Below are 22,017 nucleotides of genomic sequence, written 5' to 3' on the forward strand. Positions count from 1 at the left end.
CGTTGCTGAAACAAATCTTGCGTAACAAGGGGTGTGTGAGTGTGAGGGGGTGCGTGTGGGGGTGTGTGTGTGCGTACTCGTTTGTGGATGATCTGTGATTTCTTATAAACTCTCCAAGGAGCTTCACCAACCTCATTCTTCCACTGGCCACCCATTCTTATCCGATGAAGGATTCTCTCCCTCTTTCTCTCCTCTCTCCCTCTCGTCTGTCTGAATGCGTAGCCTTTCACGACTCTGAATTGGGGAACAGGTGAGCACTGCACTGCTGAGACTTATTGATCGTGTCATTTATCTCACAGCACAGCCCTCGGAGATGCGGGGGGGAGCATTACTCACCACCTTATTACACCGTTAACTCATTTTGACAGGTAGGAAAACCTCCATCTCGGTGGAAAAACAGCTTCTGTCTGCCAGGTTTGTCACGATTAGCAGATGATTATCTGAAGGGTTTATTCTTTTATGGTGAATTTGAATGCCCTCACCAAATATAGAATTGCATTTTGAGAAATCTTCCAAATCCCCGATATGCTGTGGTTTTGAGGCTGTAGATCCAATCCGGCATGAAAATAACCTTTAAGAACACGGGCGAGGTTGTTGTGCTCTGCTCCAGTGCTTCACACTCAGTTTGCAGGTCTAATTTTAGCCCTGACTGGCTTTTACCCCGTTGAGGATCAACATTTTTGCCACGAGGTTTATCATAATAGTTGTACATACATAATCCAGCCTTCTGGATGAAAACAGTGAATGATCTTATCACAGGTTTGCTGTGGATGTCTCAGGTAATCTTTTAGTTCTGTGAGAAGAACTGAGCCACTGCTTTAGTCAAAATTTTACGTCAACATTTTGTTGATTCTCATTTTCCAACTAAACCCGTCATCACACTTGTCGGTGGGAGCAACTGAAATAGAAGAAGGATGAGTATTGACCCCCCCCCCCCAAAAAATAAATAAAAATAAAACTGAAGATGCCCTCATGTTGCAGTACAAATCAGTTTTGTTTTTTTGCTGCTTTTCTCCTTCGGGGCCCAGATGAGCACAGGGTGAGGCGCTGCCATGGAGAATTCTGGGTGACAGAAGCTCTTAGTTTGCCTGTCTATCAATTTGTAAGTTGTGAGACATGAGGGATATAAATACACCGTCTAGATCCCCTCGTCTCCATCCTTCAACAGTCCTCTCACTCTTGGTCCCTCTGACGGCAGACTGTCAGGCTCCCACGGCACCTCGTGGAGGCTGGAGGTCCGCCCTGGTGCGCCGAGTGTTTCGCAGTTCCCGGCTCTGATGAGGAACCTCAAAATACCAGCAACCTTCATCTTAATCGGTGTGTCCGGCCACCACGACCCAACGTAACAGACACCAGCACTAGATTTGCACTTTACCCCCTTTTGAGATTCTTCATCGCCTTGCCAACGTATTTAGACCACGTCACATTACAAACAAACGTCTTCGAGGACAGATGCTCCGTATGTCCTGACTTCTCCAAATTCCAATCAGACTGAGGAGACAGTGGATCCCCACTAGCTGGGGCTGCAGTATTTCACCTATTTGTGGATTTTTCTGTCGTTATGTACGGTATTTCTGTGAATACATAACGACAGTGTATTCGTGGAGCATTTACCAATTCACACATGTTTTTGTAAAGCACATCTAGAATATTGAATAGAAAACGTTAAGCGGAAATACTTTGGTACTATTATTGGTTTGCACTTGCAAAGCAGCCAATCCAGGAGTTCTGTTCAATTTCCTCTGTGCTGATTGCCTGTACTCTTAGGAGGAGATAAGGAAAATTGTCTATCTTGGCTTCTGTGGTAGTGCTAACACAGTTTCTACTGCACATAGTAATTCATGTCAAGGTGTATTTGGTGTTTAAACTCTTGAAACATGCAGTAATAAATGGCTATTGAGGTGTCTCAAGGCGATCGTGCTACTTAAACCCTGCAAAAGCTGGACATCTACAGTACAGCAGATTGTCCAGTTTTTGTCAAACCTTTATTGGTTTTACAAAAAAACCAATAGTTTTTTTGAATACAGTCGAATTTCAAGTGACATGTAGTGCTGTGCCTTTTACTCGTATTCTTCTCCTGACTGATTCCTTTGCACAGGGACGTGATTTTAATCTTTTGTAACTCGTCTGGAAACTGTGGCACCAGTTGAAGGGTTGAAATAAGCAAATGTAAGGACAAACCTACCTAGAGAGCTTAACTTAATTTCAGCTAAGAACGGACAGCAGGTGTGAACTCAAGAACTGAATACACAGGTGTTTGTTTACAGGGGTAAAAGTCAATGCCACAGACATTTACGTTCACCATGTAAAGTCTTATTAAACATTCAATCTGCCATTTCAGTGTTTTTGCTATTTCCAGATTCCAGATAGCAAAGCAGGACACCTGACAGTGAAAGAAAAGCCTTCATTTTTTTCCCGTTTGACATTAATTCCAGTCTGGATCAAAGATTCCTACTCTGCAGTCCGGAAGGTACCTCACCCTGACCTGTTCCCAAGTAAAGGTTGCCGTGTCAGCAAGTATCTTCATCTTACACTTAAACGTGGTTCATGCTTTCTACTGGGATGTTGTTGTTGTCTTTTTAGGGTAGAATAAACCAAACGCATTCACCAAAGGAACTAAACGGGGTTTTTTTGTTGTTTTTTTCTCTCTGTCTGCTGACTCGGGAGTTCAAATTCACATAAGTGGCTCCCTTTGCCGCATTATGAGCGTGTCTCTGTTTATCTTTAGTCGAATTACCTAAAAACATCATGATGCATTACGAGCAGGGCAGAGAGACTCCCTATAATGCGAAAAACTATAAAATTTTCAATACTAGCTGCAATAAAATCTCCCAACGAACCACTAGAGTAGCAATAAATTTATTGGAAGTGAGATCATGTGGGTAACTGACAGCCCCACTCCCTGGGGAGACACCTAGAGAGAAAAAGGTTTCAGTTTTCACCGATGTGTGTTTGCTGAGAGCAAAAAATTGCCTTAAATATTCATGTGTGGTGGAAAAAATAACGGTCTGCCGCTTCAGTCAGAGTGGCGAGGCGAGCATTTACACATTTAGAAATGTGCAAAAGAAAAAGCATAAATGAAAAAAACAATTTGAAAAGTGAATTAACAAGGACGATTGAAACTGAAGCAGCCTGATGATTCATAAACACATACACCATGTCCAAATCTACAGAGTCAGTAGACCTGAGTCTTCTGGAAAGCCTCTGGACCAATCAGAAAGATTTAGCAAATATGAATAGTCAAAATCACTTACAACCTCTTTCCTCCTCCTTCATGATGCTCACTTTGAACTTCAACGTAGAGTTTCTGTCATATTATTTGCTCTTTTATGCTAACAAGCAACATTTGTAAATAGTAAAAAGATAAAATGGGTGTGCTGCACGTTTAATCACGCCTCCCATTTTAACTTTGAAGTCAGAATAGCTGAATTCTTTAGAGGGTGTAATTTTATTTCCCCGGGGAGTTTTGGGGAGCTTTTGAAGTCATTCAACATTTTCTATTAAACATGAGACACAACCATGCGTTCTTTGCATATAGTGACCCATTGTTAACAACATGATGATAATAAATTCACATAGAAGGCCCTCGACCCTTCCCCGAATAACATGGTGTTAGCAACTCAGCTGTAAAAAATAGATGCCCTTGAAACAAAGCAGATTTTTTTAAATTTTTCTGGTGGCAGTTAACCAGAGGGAATGCAACCATTATTTAGTTTATATTCAGTTGCATTTATATGCAACATGTTATTAAAAATGCTGTCTTACAACTGACTCTTCAGAGTATACCCAAAACAGACATTTGTGACAGAAACAATAACTTTTGCTGCCTTGGCAGGCGCAACCGGTTTTTCTGAAAATCAAGAAACCTCATCATCCCCAGGCTAAAAATCCAACACAGCTGTTCCCTCTTAACAGTTGTGATAGCAGCAGGAATAAACAGTCTATTAGCAATACCATCAGCATATAACTAATTAATGAAGAAGTTACTCTCTGTGTTCAGTGATGTTTTTTAACAAACCTGTGAGGTCTTTGCATAGATGCTCTTGGGCCAACAATGAGTTTAAATTCTGCTGAACCGCGCTGGTTTTTATTTAGTGGTATCGGGGTAAAGATGGCTGAAAGGGGGAGTATTATGTAAAATTCACTTTCTTGAGCTTTCATCATGCTATAATGTTATTCCCTCATCAAAAACATACCTGGAGTGTTGATTTGATTCTTTCATGCATGTATGAGAAATCCTTTCATCTCCCATGGCAACCGTTCAGCTGAGCAAAACAGCTGGAGCAACAGAGCCTCGCCTTTAAGGATGGAGCTCCTCCTCAGAGTTTTCAAGTTTCTAAGTTTCCACGCTTCCGAGCGTCCGCCTCACAGATCAGCCCTCCGACTCCCCCACTCAGCTCCTTCAGACTAGCCGGCAAGCAATTGGCAAACAACTGATGGAACTGTGAATCTGCTGAGCTCTTTACGCCAGCTACTTCTCAGTGCAACGCTGGTAAAAACATCGTTAGTGTCAGAAAGAACACGAGTGTCTTAAAGAGACAGATGCCCAATTTCAAGGCGCTAAATTAAATTAAAAGTCAAACTTCTTTCAATTTGCATTTGATATATACCATTTTAAGAACAACAGAGGGTAACATAGCTAGTTCATTTTTCTATAAAATGGCACTACGCTTTTTAGGCCCATTGTGAAGTTTGAGAATCAGACGCTGTGGACGTCTGGACAGACGTGACCTTCAGCTGCAGCCCATGACGCCTGGAATTTTGCACAGCAGCTTGAGGTGAGGACCCACCCACGGCTGGCTCGGAGGCCCACAGTACACGCATCTCTTTGGGGGTCAGGGTGCAGCCCTCAGAGCAATAATGCCTCTATTCATGCAGGGCAGAAATGGTTAATGAACGGCTCAGTTTGTGCGGAAATCAAATCGTATGCTGGTCCTTCCACCCTCAACAGCTCTCAAATGATTTCTTTTTTCAGCAACTTCTTCGACAAAACTCCCTAATCTCGTCAACATAAACCAGAATGAAAGAATATTGTCAGGAGGATGTTGGCAGATCCATCTGCCCTGATCCCTTAAGAAGCTACCCTGACTTCTAGAGTAAATGTTACTTTTTTTTTTTCTTTAATTTGTCACCCGCTTGAACGCTGCAGACTCTTTAAAGGCAGAGGGAAATAATTAATTGATGAATGAGTATTATGACATCATTAAATATTTTATATATCTGCAGTGGGAGGAGAACAGCAGTGCGGTGGTTGGGCTCAGGGTTTGAATCTGCTTGCGTTGCTATTTGGAGTTCAGATGTTTTCTCCTCCTGCTTCTACTTCTCCAGTCTGAATAAATGCAGGAAGGGTTAGCTGGGGGATTGTCTTGACTGCATGCAAAAAGTGACTGACTTATTCTGTGGCTCAGCATGAAACGGTTGCCACTGCTTGGCAGAACAGTACCAATTTCAAAAGTTCTGGCTGCATCAACTGTAAAAGCTGAGGACTTAAATGTGCAATGAATGTATTTTATTGGTCCTTTGCTGACATTTTTCCAGAAACCATAGAAAGACAGGCAACAATGACCTTGTTTCGGTTTGGGAAAGCCCACACAGCCAAACAGGACTGCATTCAGACCACCATTTGGTTTTGATGAACGTTCCTAATATCGCAACTTGGCAGCAGCCATTCATTTTCTAGAGACATAATTTCATGATCAGACACACATTCGCTGACTGTCCTCTACCTGGAACTGGTCCTAGAGTCAAATGGTTTAGCAGCAATGCAGGGGCTAAACCAGACTTAGCCGCTGCATTGCTGCAGCTAAGTACACTAAAAGACCGTCTCACTAGGATGTCATCTGTTGACGCTTTTTTTTCTTCCAGATATGGAATTTTGTAAGATCAGTGTTGAAATTTTAATTCAGCCTGAAGCGTTGAGATGAAATATTAACTCATTACCATCTAAAACACCAGGGGAGCTGGAGGCTGCTTTGAGAGCAATTGGGGTTCTTTTAAACGGATGTTTTCAGTGATGGAAGATCAGATTCTCAAAGAGTAGTTCTCAAGATCAATCTACCAACCCATCCGTCCATCCGTCCATCGTCTACCCACTAGATCGTGATGGGCCACAGTTTTATTTCGTTGGTCAAAAACTAAAAGGTTTCGAAAGCATTAGAAATCAGCTTCCTCTCACAGTCCAAAAACATGACAGTCTGCTTAATCTATCTTTCATTCAAAAGAAAAGTTAGGAATTCGTTCACTCCTGCACAGGGATATTGACGGTAAGTTTTGTTCTACAGAGACCAGAAGCAGTTCTGTGGAAACAAGACTTCAATCGGTTGCATTAAGTAAACAATGATGCTGCGTAAAAATTATAATGGAATACATAAGAAATGTTATTAATGTCTTGAATTTTTTTGAAAAGCGTTTATCAGGAAGAAGTTGTGTCAAAGGTGTATTTGCACATTATAATATTTTTTAGAATGATATGAAATGAAAGTATGCTCCATCTAATCTCCGAGGAATTTAGACCAGGAAGCTGACTTTATCTATGTCACAGCCAGTCAGTCCGCATTACGTCCAGGCTAATGCACTGACTAAGGGGGCAGTACAGGTGATGAAAGGATTCTTAGATAAAATCCCCTCCGCCGCTGCATGGATCAGTCAGAAAAGTCAACGCGTTAGAATGATCACTTCTTGATGGATTTGACACGTTAAAAGGTGTGGAGCAAACCAGACATCCTCCTTCAGGGTGTGATGACATGCTGGCTGTTCTGTTCCATATTTCTGCTGAGCTTTTTCTGCAAGACCAGAAACAAGGTGACCGAGTTTGGTAAAATGACCAGCTCAACAACAACACCTGTCAGCTGCCACAGACAGTGTTAGGAACTCACTCCAGCGGTTCTTTCGCATTAAAAGTGGTCAGTAAACACAGAGAACATCAGGTGTTTACTTAAAGTTGGCAGTAGTTAAAGTTGGCAGTATTATATATTTTTCAGGCACATAGTGTCGTTTTATAGCACAATCAAACAACTTTGTTACCATCAGTTGTTATAAAAATGTTTGATTCAATCAAGTCAATCCAATTTGTCTTACAAAGCAAAATAGGCAAATATTGAATTTGTAGATGTGCAAAGCTGGTAGACCTGGCAGTGACTGGATTTAAAGGTGGTTCTAAAGACCTTTAGGCAGATTTTTATCTTCAAAAATGATTCTGAGCCATATTTCCTTTTCCTTCAACTTCAAAATGATGGACTTCTTTGTGTTGATCTATAGCAGAGTGTGCAAGTCCAGTCCACGAGAGCCACCACCCTGCAACTTCTACATCCATCAGTGCTCAAGCACATCTGAGTAAAATGGCTGACTTCCCTCTGCAGAGGGTTGCCATTCATTTGATCCAGGCGTGTTGGAGAAGGAAAACATCTAAGAGTCGCAGGATGGTAACTCTCGGAGTCTTTCCACTGGTCTATAGCATAAAATCCCAATTAAACACGTTGAAGTTCTATTGTGTCACACTTTTACACCACTTCTGTAAGATGTTGCTTTTACCTTAGTTTTATAATGTTTTGTTTTGGGGTTTTTTTCAATCTGATTTGCAGACATACTATTTGTATTTAGAACGAGCAAACTGCATAACGGCAGGTTTGGACGACGTGTCTGCGTTCATAGATGGTGTTCTTTCTTTTTTTCCTCATCCTCAGCAGTGATGGCACAAGTAGCGCTGTGGACATTTTTAACATAAAAATCTTCATTGGTTGCATTTAAATGCAACTAGGAGTTTCATCCTCACGTCCTGTAAAAAATGATAATATTGTAGCGAACTGATCTTGAAAATTTAACTGACTCTGAAAAAGAGAAAAAGAAAATGTCTACTAAGACCAAAACAGATCTTAATCACGTCAATGTGACAGAAGGTGGAACTTTCAGGGGGTTTGAAAACGTTTCCTTTGAGTTGAATAAAAGTTCTGTTGTCTTTCACCTACGTCACAGAACAGTCAAAACTTCCAAAACACGAGTGAGACAGGCCCACTGGCCGCAGCCCTGACGGTAGAGCTAAATTCCCTGACCTGAAAATATAAATGTTTACCTCTGACTAACATTTCTGAGCAAGCGGAGGGGGAATTTCACTCCTCTTTCCTGCAACAGAGTCCAATGTGTACATCTGGTATCTGAAAAGCCTAACATCTGAGCTGTGGCTCGCAGTCAAAATATTGCGGTGTTGAATTTGATCAGTGTGGGAACGTCCAAGCAGAGATGTAAGATAGGAGCTCGTGTGAGAGGAGAAACAAATGGCTTGCCCGGGGTGAGAGAGCAGCAGAAGGCTCGGTCTGGTGGGACACGTGTCTGGCTTTAGCTCAAATGAGGACACCACAGAGTCACAGCTTGGAGCGTTTGCAGGGGCCGCAGCGCCTCAAGGTCACGCCAAGCTAAACAGAGGCAAGCAGCTCTTCTGTTTTCTGCTCAGGTTGGTCAGAGACGGCAGTAGGAAGTTATGAAGTATCACATTCAGTGGGTCATCTGTTGTATAAGAAAAACCAGTCATATGTTTTACATTAACAGAGCGTTATTTAATAGTAAGCGAACACATTCATCTCACTACGGTAACCGGAATGTCCAAAATGATCTGCTTTCAAACTGACCAATCATTCATGTGAGGAACAGGGGATTCTGGGAAAATAATGCCAACTAAACTGAGGAAAGTAACATTCGTACTTTCAGTCCGGGTTAAGTGAATGCCTTAACCCAGAAGTGATGTTATTTTTCTTACACACGCACAGAATGTTGAGTTTTTCTGAACCTATTTGCCAAGTGCACTAACTGCACTAACTTCTTGTGGCTTTCTCTCAATAATGGCTTTCCTCTTGACATTCTTCAATGAATTAGATATGACTACATATTCACACCTCTTTTTAACATAAAATATTTTATATTAAAATTAAAAACATGAATCCTTTTTCTTCAGTTTGACAACAATCCGCTTCTTTGAGCTGGTTTCCCACAAATGAGTCCAACGAAATACACTGATACACACACTATTAGCACAAATTATGCTTCATTTTTAAAAGGTTTTATTGGCTGTAGATGCCTTTATTTGATAGTTAATTGACAGGAAAGTGGGTAATGAGAGAAGGGAAAGACATGCGGCAAAGATCGCCAGGCCGGGAATCGAACCTGGGACAGTCGCGTCAAGGACTAAGGCCTCCCGTATATAGGTTGTGCTTAACCCCTGCGCCACCCCAGCACATCCCAAATTATGCTTCATTTTTAAGGCGAATGTATAAGATAAATATAACTTCTGATAGGAGAAGTTTTTTTAACATCATACTTTCTAATTTGACAAAAGAAAAGCATAACTTTCAGTTCCCGGTTGGCGTAAGAGACGAGATGTTTCCCTCCGCTCATGAGTGCGTTGCTCGAGAACAGCAGGAAAGGAGTGAGCTTGAAATACTAACATGAAAAAAGAAAAGGAAAACATCGGAGCGTACAATGCCGGCTCGGTGCCAGCAGCTCAAGTTTTGATCGAATGAAGAAAGTGTGAGCGTTGTATCCAAGTCCTGAAAGTAAATCTGAGACTTCGGCTAGTCTCTTGGCTTTTCTATTATTTAAAAGATACAAGGAACACAATGAAAACAAAAGATGCAATGTAGTGCATATGGATGTGTGTGTGTGTGTGGGTGGTGTGTGTTGGCAGGTGGATGTGGCTTGTGTTCCATTTTATCCCACATCTCACTAGAAAGCTTGATGCATTTAGTGCATAATTTAGCCGTGTTGTAGCTGTGTACACTTTGGGATATGGCATAATTGTTCAATGGAAATAACTGAAGTGTAAGTACATGTGCAATGATGTATACTTGTATCTGTCTTTTATTCTACAGCAGCTTTTACAACATGATTATTCCGGCAGGGACAGGGTTTTTTATTTTAGTGATTATCATCAAAAATAATTTTTCTCCAAGCTTCCAATTTTATAAAAGGATTAGTGTGGCTGTACAGAAATGTCAGCTCGTTTACATGTCATGAAATGGTGGTGTTGAGGTGGTGAGGCAGACGCAGATGACCCAGGTAGATGTGAGAAAATGATCTTTTAATGATGAAAATAGTCCACAAAACCAGGCAGCACGACTGAGCGGAAGCCAGGGCTCAACGTCGGTAGCAACAGGCTAAACGAAGGGACAGCAAGACAGACTGGTGCATACGACACGCACAAACGACTGCAAGACAAGGACCCGACGAGGACGCAGACACACAGGTGGCATTAAATACACAGAGGGTAATCACAGAAACGAGACACACCTGGGAACAATCAAGGGGAGAACAGGACAACACGGAGACACAGAAAACTCTAAATAAACACAGAAAAACACAGATCCTGACAGTACAAGTAGATTCCAGCAACAAGACTCTAAATTAGACTTCCTTTCCATAGATCCTTTGCTAGCCATGCCTTGTTTACACTAACCAAACCCATATCCCAGTTTAGTGCTTCCAAATAGCATGCATCCTTTGCAGATTTTAGAAAAAAAGTGCTCTCATGGCATGTTCTCCTGTGTTCACTCCTTCACTGCCTAATCAGATTTGACACAGCTTTAACCGTCCCATCCCACCTCTTCTCGACAAGGTGCAAAGACTTCAAGATATTAGGTTACTCAACATTCCTTAATAAAAAGAGTTTTAAAATCTGCAACATTTCAGACAGTTACACATTTGGAGATAGTTTTGTTAGTTTTGCAATGTTTTTTTTGATAATGTGCAGTGTTGTGTTGTATCAAATTTACCTCTTGAAAAAGGTACATTTATTAGTAGAAGCTAATAAATAATTTGCATCAGATAGCAAATCATTTATTAGCTTCTACCTTCTTTACTAGTGTCTAACTTCGTTATTAGCGAGTTTCTTTTTAACTTCTAGCTTCTTTATTAGCTTCTTGTTTCTTTATAATCTTCTAGCTTCTCTCCCCCTTTCTCTCTCTCTCTCTTTCTCTTTGTCTCTGCAGAACAAGGGTTTCTGGTTTGGGAACCTTATGGTTTCATTTTTGCTCTTCACTTTCTTTCAGCATGTGCTTGAGTATTTTGCTGCATAGTGTGAAGTGACCATGTTATGAGTCAGCACCTCTAACTCTGAGGACATTGCTCTTAATTGGAAAAGATGGAGACTCCATTTGCACAGGGAGTCAGTCATTCCAGCTTCTACTTGTCTTGTTCCCGAGTGATGCCGTCATTGGAAGGACTTGGGATAGAGGGATTGGCGGCTGTGTCTGTTGTAGGAGGAAAGAGAAGGGCCAAAACACACAATGCTTCTGGAAAGTATTCACAATGCTTCACTTTTTCCACATCTTATGTTACAGACTTATTCCAAATTGTATTAAATTAATCTCTTTCCTCAAAATTCTACCCACAAATAACATGGTCCATCTTGAATAAAATAATCCGATCCAGGATAGACGAGGCTGAAAGTAGCTTGTTCTGGGATAAATTGATTCTGCTCAAAATCAATTTGCATCAGTTGGAGTCCATTGATGATCAAGTGGAGTAAGTTGAGGTGGTTGGGCCTCATAAGCAGGAGGCCTTCTTCTAGGCCACTTGTGCGAGGGTTTTCTCCACTCTCAGAGATGACAGCAGGTGCAACAATGGACTCGACATTTCCAAGGCATATGCACACACTTATTTTTACAGATGCAGTTTTAATAAATCGCTCTACTGTTACACTATTATAGTCAGTAAAAAAAAGAAGTTACGTTTTGCCTCGTTTGTTCTTGCCACAGAGAAAATATTCCTACAAAGATTTACTTTGCACAATCAAAACAAATTTATTTATTCACATTTCTCCGGATAGCTAATTACAAGCAGACAAAAGGAGAAACAGATTAATGTGAAAATTGCCAGCAGATTTATTTTATTTATTTATTTATTTTTTTTAATACTTAAAGGGAGTGTAACAGCATGAAGTGCATCGTCTCAACAGCAGCTCTGCTCTGTTAACAGCTTCAGGCAGAAAGCAGAGTGGCTGTCTGGTAGTTCTGCTTTTAACCCTGCGGTGTCGTTTAGCTGAAAAGTTCATGGAGAGCAGGAGAAGAGTCTCTAGCAATGTTCAGAGCTCTGTTCGTGCAACCGCTCCGACACAGATCCCGGGCAGAGAGCAAGGTCATCCTAATGACCCCTTCAGCTCCTCTCACTGTCCTCTACAGGGCTTTCTGTCAGTCATGTAACAGCTGGAATAAACGCACTGACATGGAGAACATGAAGACACTCTCTGTCTCCTTAGCTCCGTAGAATATCCTGCAGACGCTAATAGAGTTATGTTTGTTCCAGTCAGAAAAAGGACCTTTATGTATCCCTCTAGACACAAAAATAAACACTTCAAGCGGTTTTCATCTGCATTCTGCCAAATTACATCAATGTGAAGACATTTTCTTCATTTAACTTTAAAGCTGCAGTATATAGAAAGTGTGTTTTTGCATGTCGTGACAGTATGATATGAGTCAGAAAATCTGTGAAAACATCAAACTTCTCAATGCATCTCTTCCGGTCAGAGACAACCTATCAAAGCCAGAAGGAGGATCTTGGCGCTGTCAGTCGATCTTGTGAACGTGCTGCTGAATGCGTAACGGCAGAGAAACAATTCACCGCAACAGGAAAACTGTTGATCCTGCTGTCGAAATAAGGGGTGGATCTCAATAGTGAAAATATTCTAAAAAAATCCGATTTGAGGAGCAACGATAATATCGGCTGCTGACCTGAACAGTTTGCAGCATCTCTGTTGTCCTGATCATTGCTGTGTCTTTAGTTTTCATTTTCCTCTTTCGTTGCTCTTCCAGCGTTTTCCTCTTTCACCTGTCATTTCACGTGCGGCTCTTCATCCTCTGCACATACGGGCCGGCTTCCGGCCTTGTCAGCTATCACTTTGTCTGTGCTCCTCTCCTGCGCACACTGGTCCGCATCACGTGCGTTTCCAGTTTCTTTGTTACCCTTTTGTGTCCCTTTTATTTTGTTACCTGTTTGCCTTTCTGGCCTCTTTCAAAAGCCCGCGCCCGGGCCGCCTGTCTCACAGACAAATCTGCTTGTATCGGATACAGTTTCCAGAACGAAATTCTGCTCTCCGACTGAACTGGAGACAGGACGTCGTTCACGTGTCGGCTGACTGTCGAGTGTGCACATTGTTGGAGCAAAAGATACTTTATTTGATTGATCATAATGTAATCGTCTGCCAATTTTCTAAGAAAAGAACCTTTGGCTTTTTGTAGGCAGTGCCGCTTTGAGTAAAGCTGAAGCTGCTGCCATGTTTTGTTTGTAGGGCAGGATTAACTTGGCATGACAGCAATAAGAGCTCCATTGGGATGCCATTAGGTATTACCATCTGGTTGGCAGATCCACGTCTGACTGCATGGGCAAGAAATACACCAATCATAGGTGAGCTTTGATAAGCAACCATTCCATCTCCACGGCCAAATGTAATGTTTGAAATGTGACAATGGTTTTTATGAGACACCAAAAGGAGGTCGTATGTTAAAGTCAACTGCAGGTAGAAGGCTAAGTGGCAGGTGATTAAGCAAGCAGTAAAAGGCCAGCGAAACATCCACTGCAACAAAAAGAATAATTTGTTTCTCAGAGAATCTGCCCTGACATGCTCTGTAATCATTTTAACCTCATGCAGAGAAACTGTGCTCTTTTGGTTGTGTGTTTTCCCCCCATCGGCTGTGGGAGCAGAGTACATAAAAGCCCTTTGGTCTAATTCTGTTTTCCCTGACAAGAGGAAAGGGGAGTAAAACACTTCTACAGTCATGCACAGTTGTTGTTGTTTTGTTTCTTTCTAACCAGGTTGTTACAGAGTAGACTCACCCTCACAGAGAAAGATGTTGAACCGGGTCTGTGTGTCTGGGTGGAACGCTGACAGCTGAGATGTTCTGCGGCACAAAGCGTTGCTGTCGTAGAGGCTGCGAAGAAGTCAGAAACGGGTTTTTGATGAGCGAATCCGAGGATCTTGCTGCTTTTTCTGACTTCAGTGTGTTTCCTCCCCTGATAGATCTTCAGGAGACTCCGGGAAGATTCCCTTCAAATGTTCAGCCATAAATATGCTCACGAGATAAAGTAAACATGAACTGTGGCATTCAAATGTACATTTGGTGCTCTGTGTTTAGGATGCTGCTTTGTAATATTTAAAAAGTTGTATTAAAGGCAAATATAAATTGGCTTTACGAATTGCAAGGTAACACATACAACATTAAACTTTTAAATCAAATAACTGATAAACCTGGATGATTTAGTGCATAACGCCTGAGCTTCCACGGTGTTCCTCTGTGAAACATTATCTTTATTACACACGAAAAAAAGGTCCTGCTGTGGATAAATTGAACTTCCACTTGTAAAATCAAATTTACTCTCCACATATTTTGGGTGCTTGAAAATCTATCAAATCCTAAGACTTACCTGTTCTTAAATTTGAATATAGCAAAACAACTTGTTTGTTGTTTCTCTGTGATTAATTAATTTTATCAACAATTTTGATGGTTCTTTGTTGAAGAATGAAAGGAAGTTAAAACTTGGGCACAGTGGGTCTTCCAAATGAACAACCATCCATATCAACGTCAAAATATGCATCAAAAGTCAATCATAAAGTTGATTTATGATTGACCGAATTGACTTAAAGTGTTTATTTTTTTTAAACACAGACATAAATTACTGAAATACTAATTTATTTGATAATTTTGCATTTAATTGATCTCAGTTCAATAAAATGTAGAGTGAGCTAAGAAGGTGTGTGTGAGCAAGGCGCCAGGAATTGTTAAACTAAGTTATGGTTTAAAAGTCACTTCTACTACAACAATGGAAATACTTGTAAACCTTCAGCTATTAGGGTTAAATTCTCTAAAATTGTCATTATTCTAACATTTAGCAAAAGAAAAAAAAATCATTTTTGTAATCCTAACTGACCCAGAACAGAAAAAGTTTGTCGTTGTTTAATGTCAGGCAGAGAGGAAAAAAAAAGGTTGTGTTTTTTCATACAGGGTATGGAGACGTCGGCTTTCCAGTGACAAATGTTTCATAATTTCAAACAGGAAAAATTATGTTTTTGCCAGTCACAAAAAATATATATATTTTAAAAAATCTATAAAAGAAAGGTGAAAGAATTCAATCATTTTTCAGTGAACTCTGTCTGAAACACTAAATGGTAAAAAGCCACTCACAAACACATCGGTAGTTAAAAGGGATTGACTTTTTTAACTTCTGATACTTATCCAGATATCTGGATTGGTTACAAAAAAAGCTGAATTGACTTAAACTGTTTATTTTTTTAAACACAGACATAAATTACTGAAATGCGAATTTATTTGATGATTCTGCACCAGTACAGCACAATTAACCACATCAACAGCTTCATAAGCTTGGTTAAACATGATTTTTTTTAAAAACCCACTCGACTTTAATTTGTTGAGTCCATGTAATCAGGAGAATAACAGCCAATAAAAAATAATAAGAAAACTGAAACTGACCATTTTTTCCTTGGTCAAACAAGGAAAAATAAACAACAACAAACCTTCTTTCAAATAGTTCGGAAAGTGCAATTAGGAATTCTAAATATAATGTAAAATAATTAAAAAAGCATGACATTGCACCGAGCACAAAGCATCAAAATAGAGTGAATAGATCTGCCTTTATGGGTTGCCACCGCTAACTAAGCTAATTTATTATTTTTTTTCAATTTCGGGACTGATACAGATTTCAATAGCGTGCCGGTGCATCTCTAGTAGTTATACACCAGCACACAAATCAGAAAGTAGGAGCTAAGTGTCTTGCCCAGGAGTTGGAAGCTGGATTCAGACCCTCAACTTCAAATACTTCAACACAGCTACTCCTCCCACTGAGCCACGGTCACCCTAAACATTTACTTGTTCATAGAAGAGGCTGCAACGAGACCGAAAAATGGCCACTTCAGGATTCTAGCATCACACAATCTTTCTCACCTGGAAAGTATTTGTGATAACTTCACCTGGCTTACATTAGTGTACAGCTTAAATTAAACATATGCACAGGTTATGTAATGCAATTCACAGGCACCCAAGCAGAATATAGACATGATATACCTATATTTAGATAGAATTGCTGCACTAATTAAGTATTCTGTGAGGGTAAACAACTGTCTCCACTGACTTTTACGCAAACAGAATTCACCCAAAGTGCATATCCACTGACGGATAATGGGACATCTCTACGCAATACAGTAGCATAAAGTCATAAATAAGCTTATTTTGTCTCATAAGAGCTTGTTTACTTGTTTGGGAGAATTTTTCTGCCCTGGCAGAGTTATAGCAGAGCTCAGTACGTGGAAAAAAAAAAAATAGCTTGATGCAAGCAATGCATTTTGGCATAACCCAAGGACTGTATCCAGTGTGATGTGAAAGGACTTAACAAGACAGAGCTTGTTCTTTCAATGTGAACAAGGTAAGAGAGTCCTGGGCTGACATGACTGCAGTGCCATGTCAAGACAGCATTTCCTCAGTTTATGACAGAGAAATGATTTACAGCGAGTAAAAATAAATGAAGGTCTATTTGTTGCACTCCTAACGTTGCACTGGTGGTACTTGTGCAAGACCCTTAGCTATGTAGTATTAAACCATGTGTTACATTTCAGATTATTGGTTAATGTATAATTTTAGATGAATGCATACGACGTCTGTTGGATCTCTTACATGTCATTTATCTCATGCTGAATTTTGTGTTGAGGAGTTCTGATTTAACTTTAATAGAGTATCATTTTAATGGGAGTGTTTAATAAGCATGAGAGGTGCTTCTCAGAAATATTGTTGCTTGTTCAGACAACTTTATAAAGTTCAACAAGTGAAACTCAGAGGCAAAATTGCTGCTCATGGCACTATTGCTAAAAATGCCAGAATATAGTTTTCAGACATATTCCTCTTTTTTTTATTATTATTGAGGATTAATGTTCTCTGTGCTATGTTTGATTGATCACAGCATTAGTAGATGTACACTTGTCAAGAATAAATTATGGTGTCACCATTATTTCAATAGATGATGCTTACATACTACTCAGCAAGTAAAAGGGTAATGTCATCTTAAATGGACAACAAGCATTTCAACCCACTGATAATAACATTATTATTATTATGCTGCATCATTACTTTTTTTTTCTTCTTATATTTTTGCTTAGGATGCAGACTAGTCTGACCCATCAGTTTTTAGAGGGCACTTTTGGTCACAGCAGCAGAGTACTAAGTTCAGGTTTGATCTCATTAAATATTTTTCCTGTAGCATAAAATAGCCTTGGGTGATCATTAGAGCAGTAATTTATATTTGTATTCCTTTTTAGGAGCTATAGCATCACCTAAAAGCATTTGCGTTTACTTTTCATTCAAGCAAAAATAATGTGAAGACACTGTTTTATATATATATATATATATATATATATATATTTTTTTTTTTTTTTTTTTTTTTTTTTTGTTCAAATCTCAATTCCCTCCCACATCACATAAAAGTCTTGAAGCTGGTGGATTCATATCTGGGTTCCCAGCTGGTGCCTGCCAACAGCAGTGTAAGGACACAGTAGTAAAAGCTTTCCTCATCGTGTCAACTATAAATTCCTGTCTGTGTGAGTGATGCTTTCGGTAGCCATGGAAACCCCATATAATAGCTCCCCCGCCCCTCTCTCTCTCTCTCTCTCTCTCTCTCCCTCCGGTAGTTTCCCCTCTAGGTCTCTCTCCCCCTCTCTATCCTCACCAAAGCTGTTGAGGCTACTTTGCGCATGTACGGCCAGCCGCACCGAGCATTGCATCGACACCAAGATGGCGAAAACACGTCTGGCTTGCCTCCTGACTCTCCTCTCAACTCACTGTAAGTACAAAAAAGCGACCCAAAGCAGCTGCTGTTTCGGCCCCGTGGCTTTGTTTGGGACGTGGCCGTCGTGGCCAGTCAACTCCTGCATCAGTTTTTTTATCACCGTTTCTGCCTCCGCGTTGTATGGAAAACGGACCGGGACTCACAACTAACTAGTTGGACGCAACTACCGTTAAACTCAAAAGTGAACCCGCTATATTTGACCCCAAGCACTATTTAGAAAATGTTAACCGAAATGTAAAGAGAGGATAGTCGCGTTTTTTCACAACTTTTTGCTTCGTCCTCCTGTTGTTTCCCAATAGACTGTGTCGCATTTACCGCTGTTTACATCAGTATATCGCTTTTTTAAAAAACATTAACATAGCGGAGCTGTCGTTAAATCAACCTGGCGTTTCACGTCAGCTTGATTAAGTTGCACGTTTTGTTAGCGCGCGCGCTGGGGTTCACGTGTGTGTGTGTGTGTCCTGACTCAAAAGGTTCAGACAGAAATAAAAGAGAAAAAAAAAAACTTTCGTCAAGTTTGGTTAATCAAATATGTATATTTGCGGTTTCGTAGCTGGAGCAGTTAACTATTTAACGCGAGGCTGACGGCAGAGACGTAGTGATGCGAGATAACGGTTGTTCCTGCGGCGGAATGAAAGCAGGCTGACCGCGGGAGGAGCCAGCCGAGCGGGCAGACTCTCGTGGTGGGTGCCCCCCTCCTCTCCCTCCTCCTTCTTCACCGCTGCCTTTCAAACCGCACCGAAGCTTAACGCTGGCTAATAGAAACACGAGTGAGAAAAAAATTGACCCACAGTTTCTGTAGGGCTTCAAAAATCTGTATGCTAGGTTTGTCTCCTGTAGCCGGAAGCGAACAACGGACACCTGTAAGATATCACCGCGGTTTATTTATTTATTTCCGCAGGAGCCCTAAAAGCCATGACAACCGCTTCTGATGATGTTTTATCGAGAGAACATAGTTACATTTGTGTCCCAATTAAGAGTCTATAAAGATGGGAAGGGAAATAGTTGCTTGATCGGTTTTATCCCACACACACACATATATATGTATATATATATATATATATATGTGTATATATGCACATATATATACATATGTGTATATATACATATGTGTATATATATACACACACACACATATATATATATATATATATATATATATATATATATATAATTTGCAGCATTTTTACCAACATTTTTTAATAGTTCAACACAATATGGACTTTAATTTAGGTTTGCATGTTGTGTACAAAATAAAAATAGAACACCTTCCAATTTATATCTGACCATAAACTGCAAAGAAATGCAGGTTTCAAAATAGTCTTCCTATTGATAGCTGAAGTGAGAATGGGTTAAATTATGCTTACGTTCCCAATAATTTGTATTTAATGAAATCCCCCACATAGAGCAGCACAGCTTCTTAGTAAACAAGTGTCTAGTTTTTGAAAGTTCAGAACATTGTAGCTTTAGCCAGGCCACTGACTGGAATCAGTGCGTTTTTCTGATCTGCAACTAGAATACGGTTAATGTGATATCATTCTTAGAACAAAGTCTCATTTATAGAGAAAAATGAGTATGGAGTCACAAACTTATTTTTATTCTCTGTTACATTTACCTTGCAAATCATTGAGTTAACAGGTACCACCGCTTTGAGAACAGTGGATGTAAAATAATAAAACATGAGTTTCAGTTCTAATTATTGCTGTATTTAAAAATGAATATTGTCTTGTATCAAAATAGTCTGTCTAACTTTCACTTTGATTTCTTTATAACAAAAAATGACTTTGTTTAGTGAATTAAAGGAAATTGTGCTTCCTTTTTAGGCTCTTAGAAACCTTGTTCTCTTTGTCTGTCAGAAACGCGCTTTGAGTCTTTCTCCTCGGATTAAGGTGTGAGAGGACAGGCGAACAGATGAAACCAAGTGGAGACATAAGAGCCTTTCCTGTGATCTCTCACGTGTGTGAGCAGGCTTATTCCCTTTACTTTAATTAGGAACGGCAGTGGAGCTTGTTTGAAATATGTTCCTGTGCTCTCCTGACATACCTTCGGGCTGTAAGATGATTATTATCTTTTAAAATTTTATTTCAGATACTCTTAACGGTGTTCTCTTGTGTAAACCTCAAAAGGAGAACAATTAGTTTTTCATGCGGGCGGCGAGCATGTGAAGATTTAGGAATTCCTTTTGTCTCAGTGGACACGGCTTAGCCATGTGGTCAGCTGGGCCCCAGCCAACACCGCCTCTGTCTTTGTAGAAACTGGACAAATGCAGCCAGACTTGAGCTCGCCACAAGCCGGGTTATGAATTACTAATTGTTGCTGGTAGCACTGACTGTAATTCGAATGGCTTCTTGCATTTTGGAAAAAGTTCTGCTCCTAATGTAGATCCAAACGCTCCCCCGATGTGTGAGACTGAATGTTCGTAGGAAATGAAAGTGTCAGTGGTTTGTTCTTTCTCTGCAGGCCTTGCTTGGTTTCATTTTCTCTCTCTCTGTGAGAGATGAGCTTGTTATTTCAGTTCATGGCGCTCTTAGGATGATGATCATCTTAATGGCCACACAACTCTAGGCGGAACATGCTGCGTTTCTACGGCCAGTCGTCAGTCACCGGAGCAAACGACGAGGCAAGGCGAACACACTTCCATCAGACTTGCATCCACCTTTTCCTTTGTTGGCTTTGGCCTTTTCTCCGAAAATACTCCAAAGAAATTCGTTGAATAGGAAATCTGCCAGAAGGTTCCTGCCAAGAGCGCAGCCAAGATATGTGGGGGCTGGAAGATGCTCAAAGTGGATTAGAAGTGAGCCGATATATACTGTGAGATCATTTCTTTTACTTTTATAAGAAACACCTGTGCTGAGGAGTGAATTCAAAAGGTCGTTGTTGCTTTTTAAACCGTGAGCTTTGACTACAGCGAGCAGCTCAGTTTTAGCACTCTGATAAGGAAAGGATACACACATCATCATTCAAATGTTTTTTTAATTTTCAGCATTTAAAGGATCTGTTTTGTTTTAATATCCTGGATTTAACGTCATTTTCGCAGTTATCTGCCAAGATCCAATTTAGGGCTGCCACTAGCGATTATTTTGGTAATCGGTCGATCACTCGATCATTCTAACCATTCATTGATTAATCGGATAAAGCAAAATTGCCACAGATTTTTCATTAAGCTACTTAAGCCTTTTCAATATTAGAAATAAATGGATGGAAGACGCGATCGAAGACGGAAATAAATAAATAATTAAATTCCTTTATTTTAAATACAAAGATAAACATTTCATTGCCTGAAACACAATAACATAACGTTCAATTAATTTGAACGAACTAGGTGAATATAAAAAAATGCCACTTGATTAGTTTTGGGTAAAACATATTGGCAAACAAAGGTATTTTTATCTTAAGTACAAAATGTGTAAGTATTTTGTACAATTTTGGCTTATTTACTGCTCTGAATATGTTGTTTTTGTCAGCAAGTGACCTTTTTTGAGTCTGCACACTCCAGTTAACGATTAATCAATTACTATATTACTAAATTATTTCATGTAAAGCATCTTTGAGTGTCTTAATAAAGTGCTGTAGAAGTCTTATAGTTGACGATTATTTCAATAATTGATTCATCATGACTAATCCAATTCGAGCCCTCTCTTTTTCTCCATCGATTAGATAAAAAAAAAGAAAGCTGCCCGCTTGAAGATTGCTTAAACTTTTGAAAATCTTCAGAATAACACATAGCCAGGGTTCTGTCACCCAGTGTCTAATGTCTTTCTAAATGGAGACCTGGGACTCTTGTCTTTTTGCACCGTTTGACCAGGCAGGAGACACTTCTCTTCCAGATAACTGCTGATGGCTCCCCAAGGAGAGCCTTGTTTTCTGACGTTTTCTCCCTCCACCTAAAGCTAGCAAGCAAATGTTAGGAACACACTCCAAATGACACGTTCCGTCCCCGTGGGCAAGTCGCAGACAGTCTGACATTTTTCTGAAGGGACGGTAAATGGCAGAGGAAATCGGGGCAGGCAAACAGAAAGAAGCCCTGCGCTGTTCGGGATTTGTTTTGTCATGAGTCAGAATGGGGTGCGAGTTAGGAAGTTCGGCAGAGTTATTTGCAATCTTCATGTTTGAGCTGAAGCCGATCCTTACTTGTGCAACCGAAGCCCTTCCATGTCATAAGGTTAAAGCGCCCCATGTCCCATACCC

The 22,017-nt window shown here is 40.2% G+C and overlaps 1 protein-coding gene across 1 annotated transcript in view; it reads left to right on the top strand.

Moving 5' to 3' along the window:
- Nucleotides 1–1,028: 1,028 nt before the first annotated feature.
- Nucleotides 1,029–22,017, top strand: part of LOC116728813 (junctional adhesion molecule C-like) — a 57,077-nt gene continuing 36,088 nt past the window's right edge. The window contains exons 1-3 of the mRNA XM_032577129.1: nt 1,029–1,039; nt 1,199–1,342; nt 17,672–17,823. Coding sequence (XP_032433020.1) covers nt 1,029–1,039; nt 1,199–1,342; nt 17,672–17,823 — 307 coding nt within the window. The remainder of the gene's footprint in view (nt 1,040–1,198; nt 1,343–17,671; nt 17,824–22,017) is intronic.

This window comes from Xiphophorus hellerii, chromosome 11, assembly GCF_003331165.1.
Source record: "Xiphophorus hellerii strain 12219 chromosome 11, Xiphophorus_hellerii-4.1, whole genome shotgun sequence".
NCBI classification, from domain to species: Eukaryota; Metazoa; Chordata; class Actinopteri; order Cyprinodontiformes; family Poeciliidae; genus Xiphophorus; species Xiphophorus hellerii.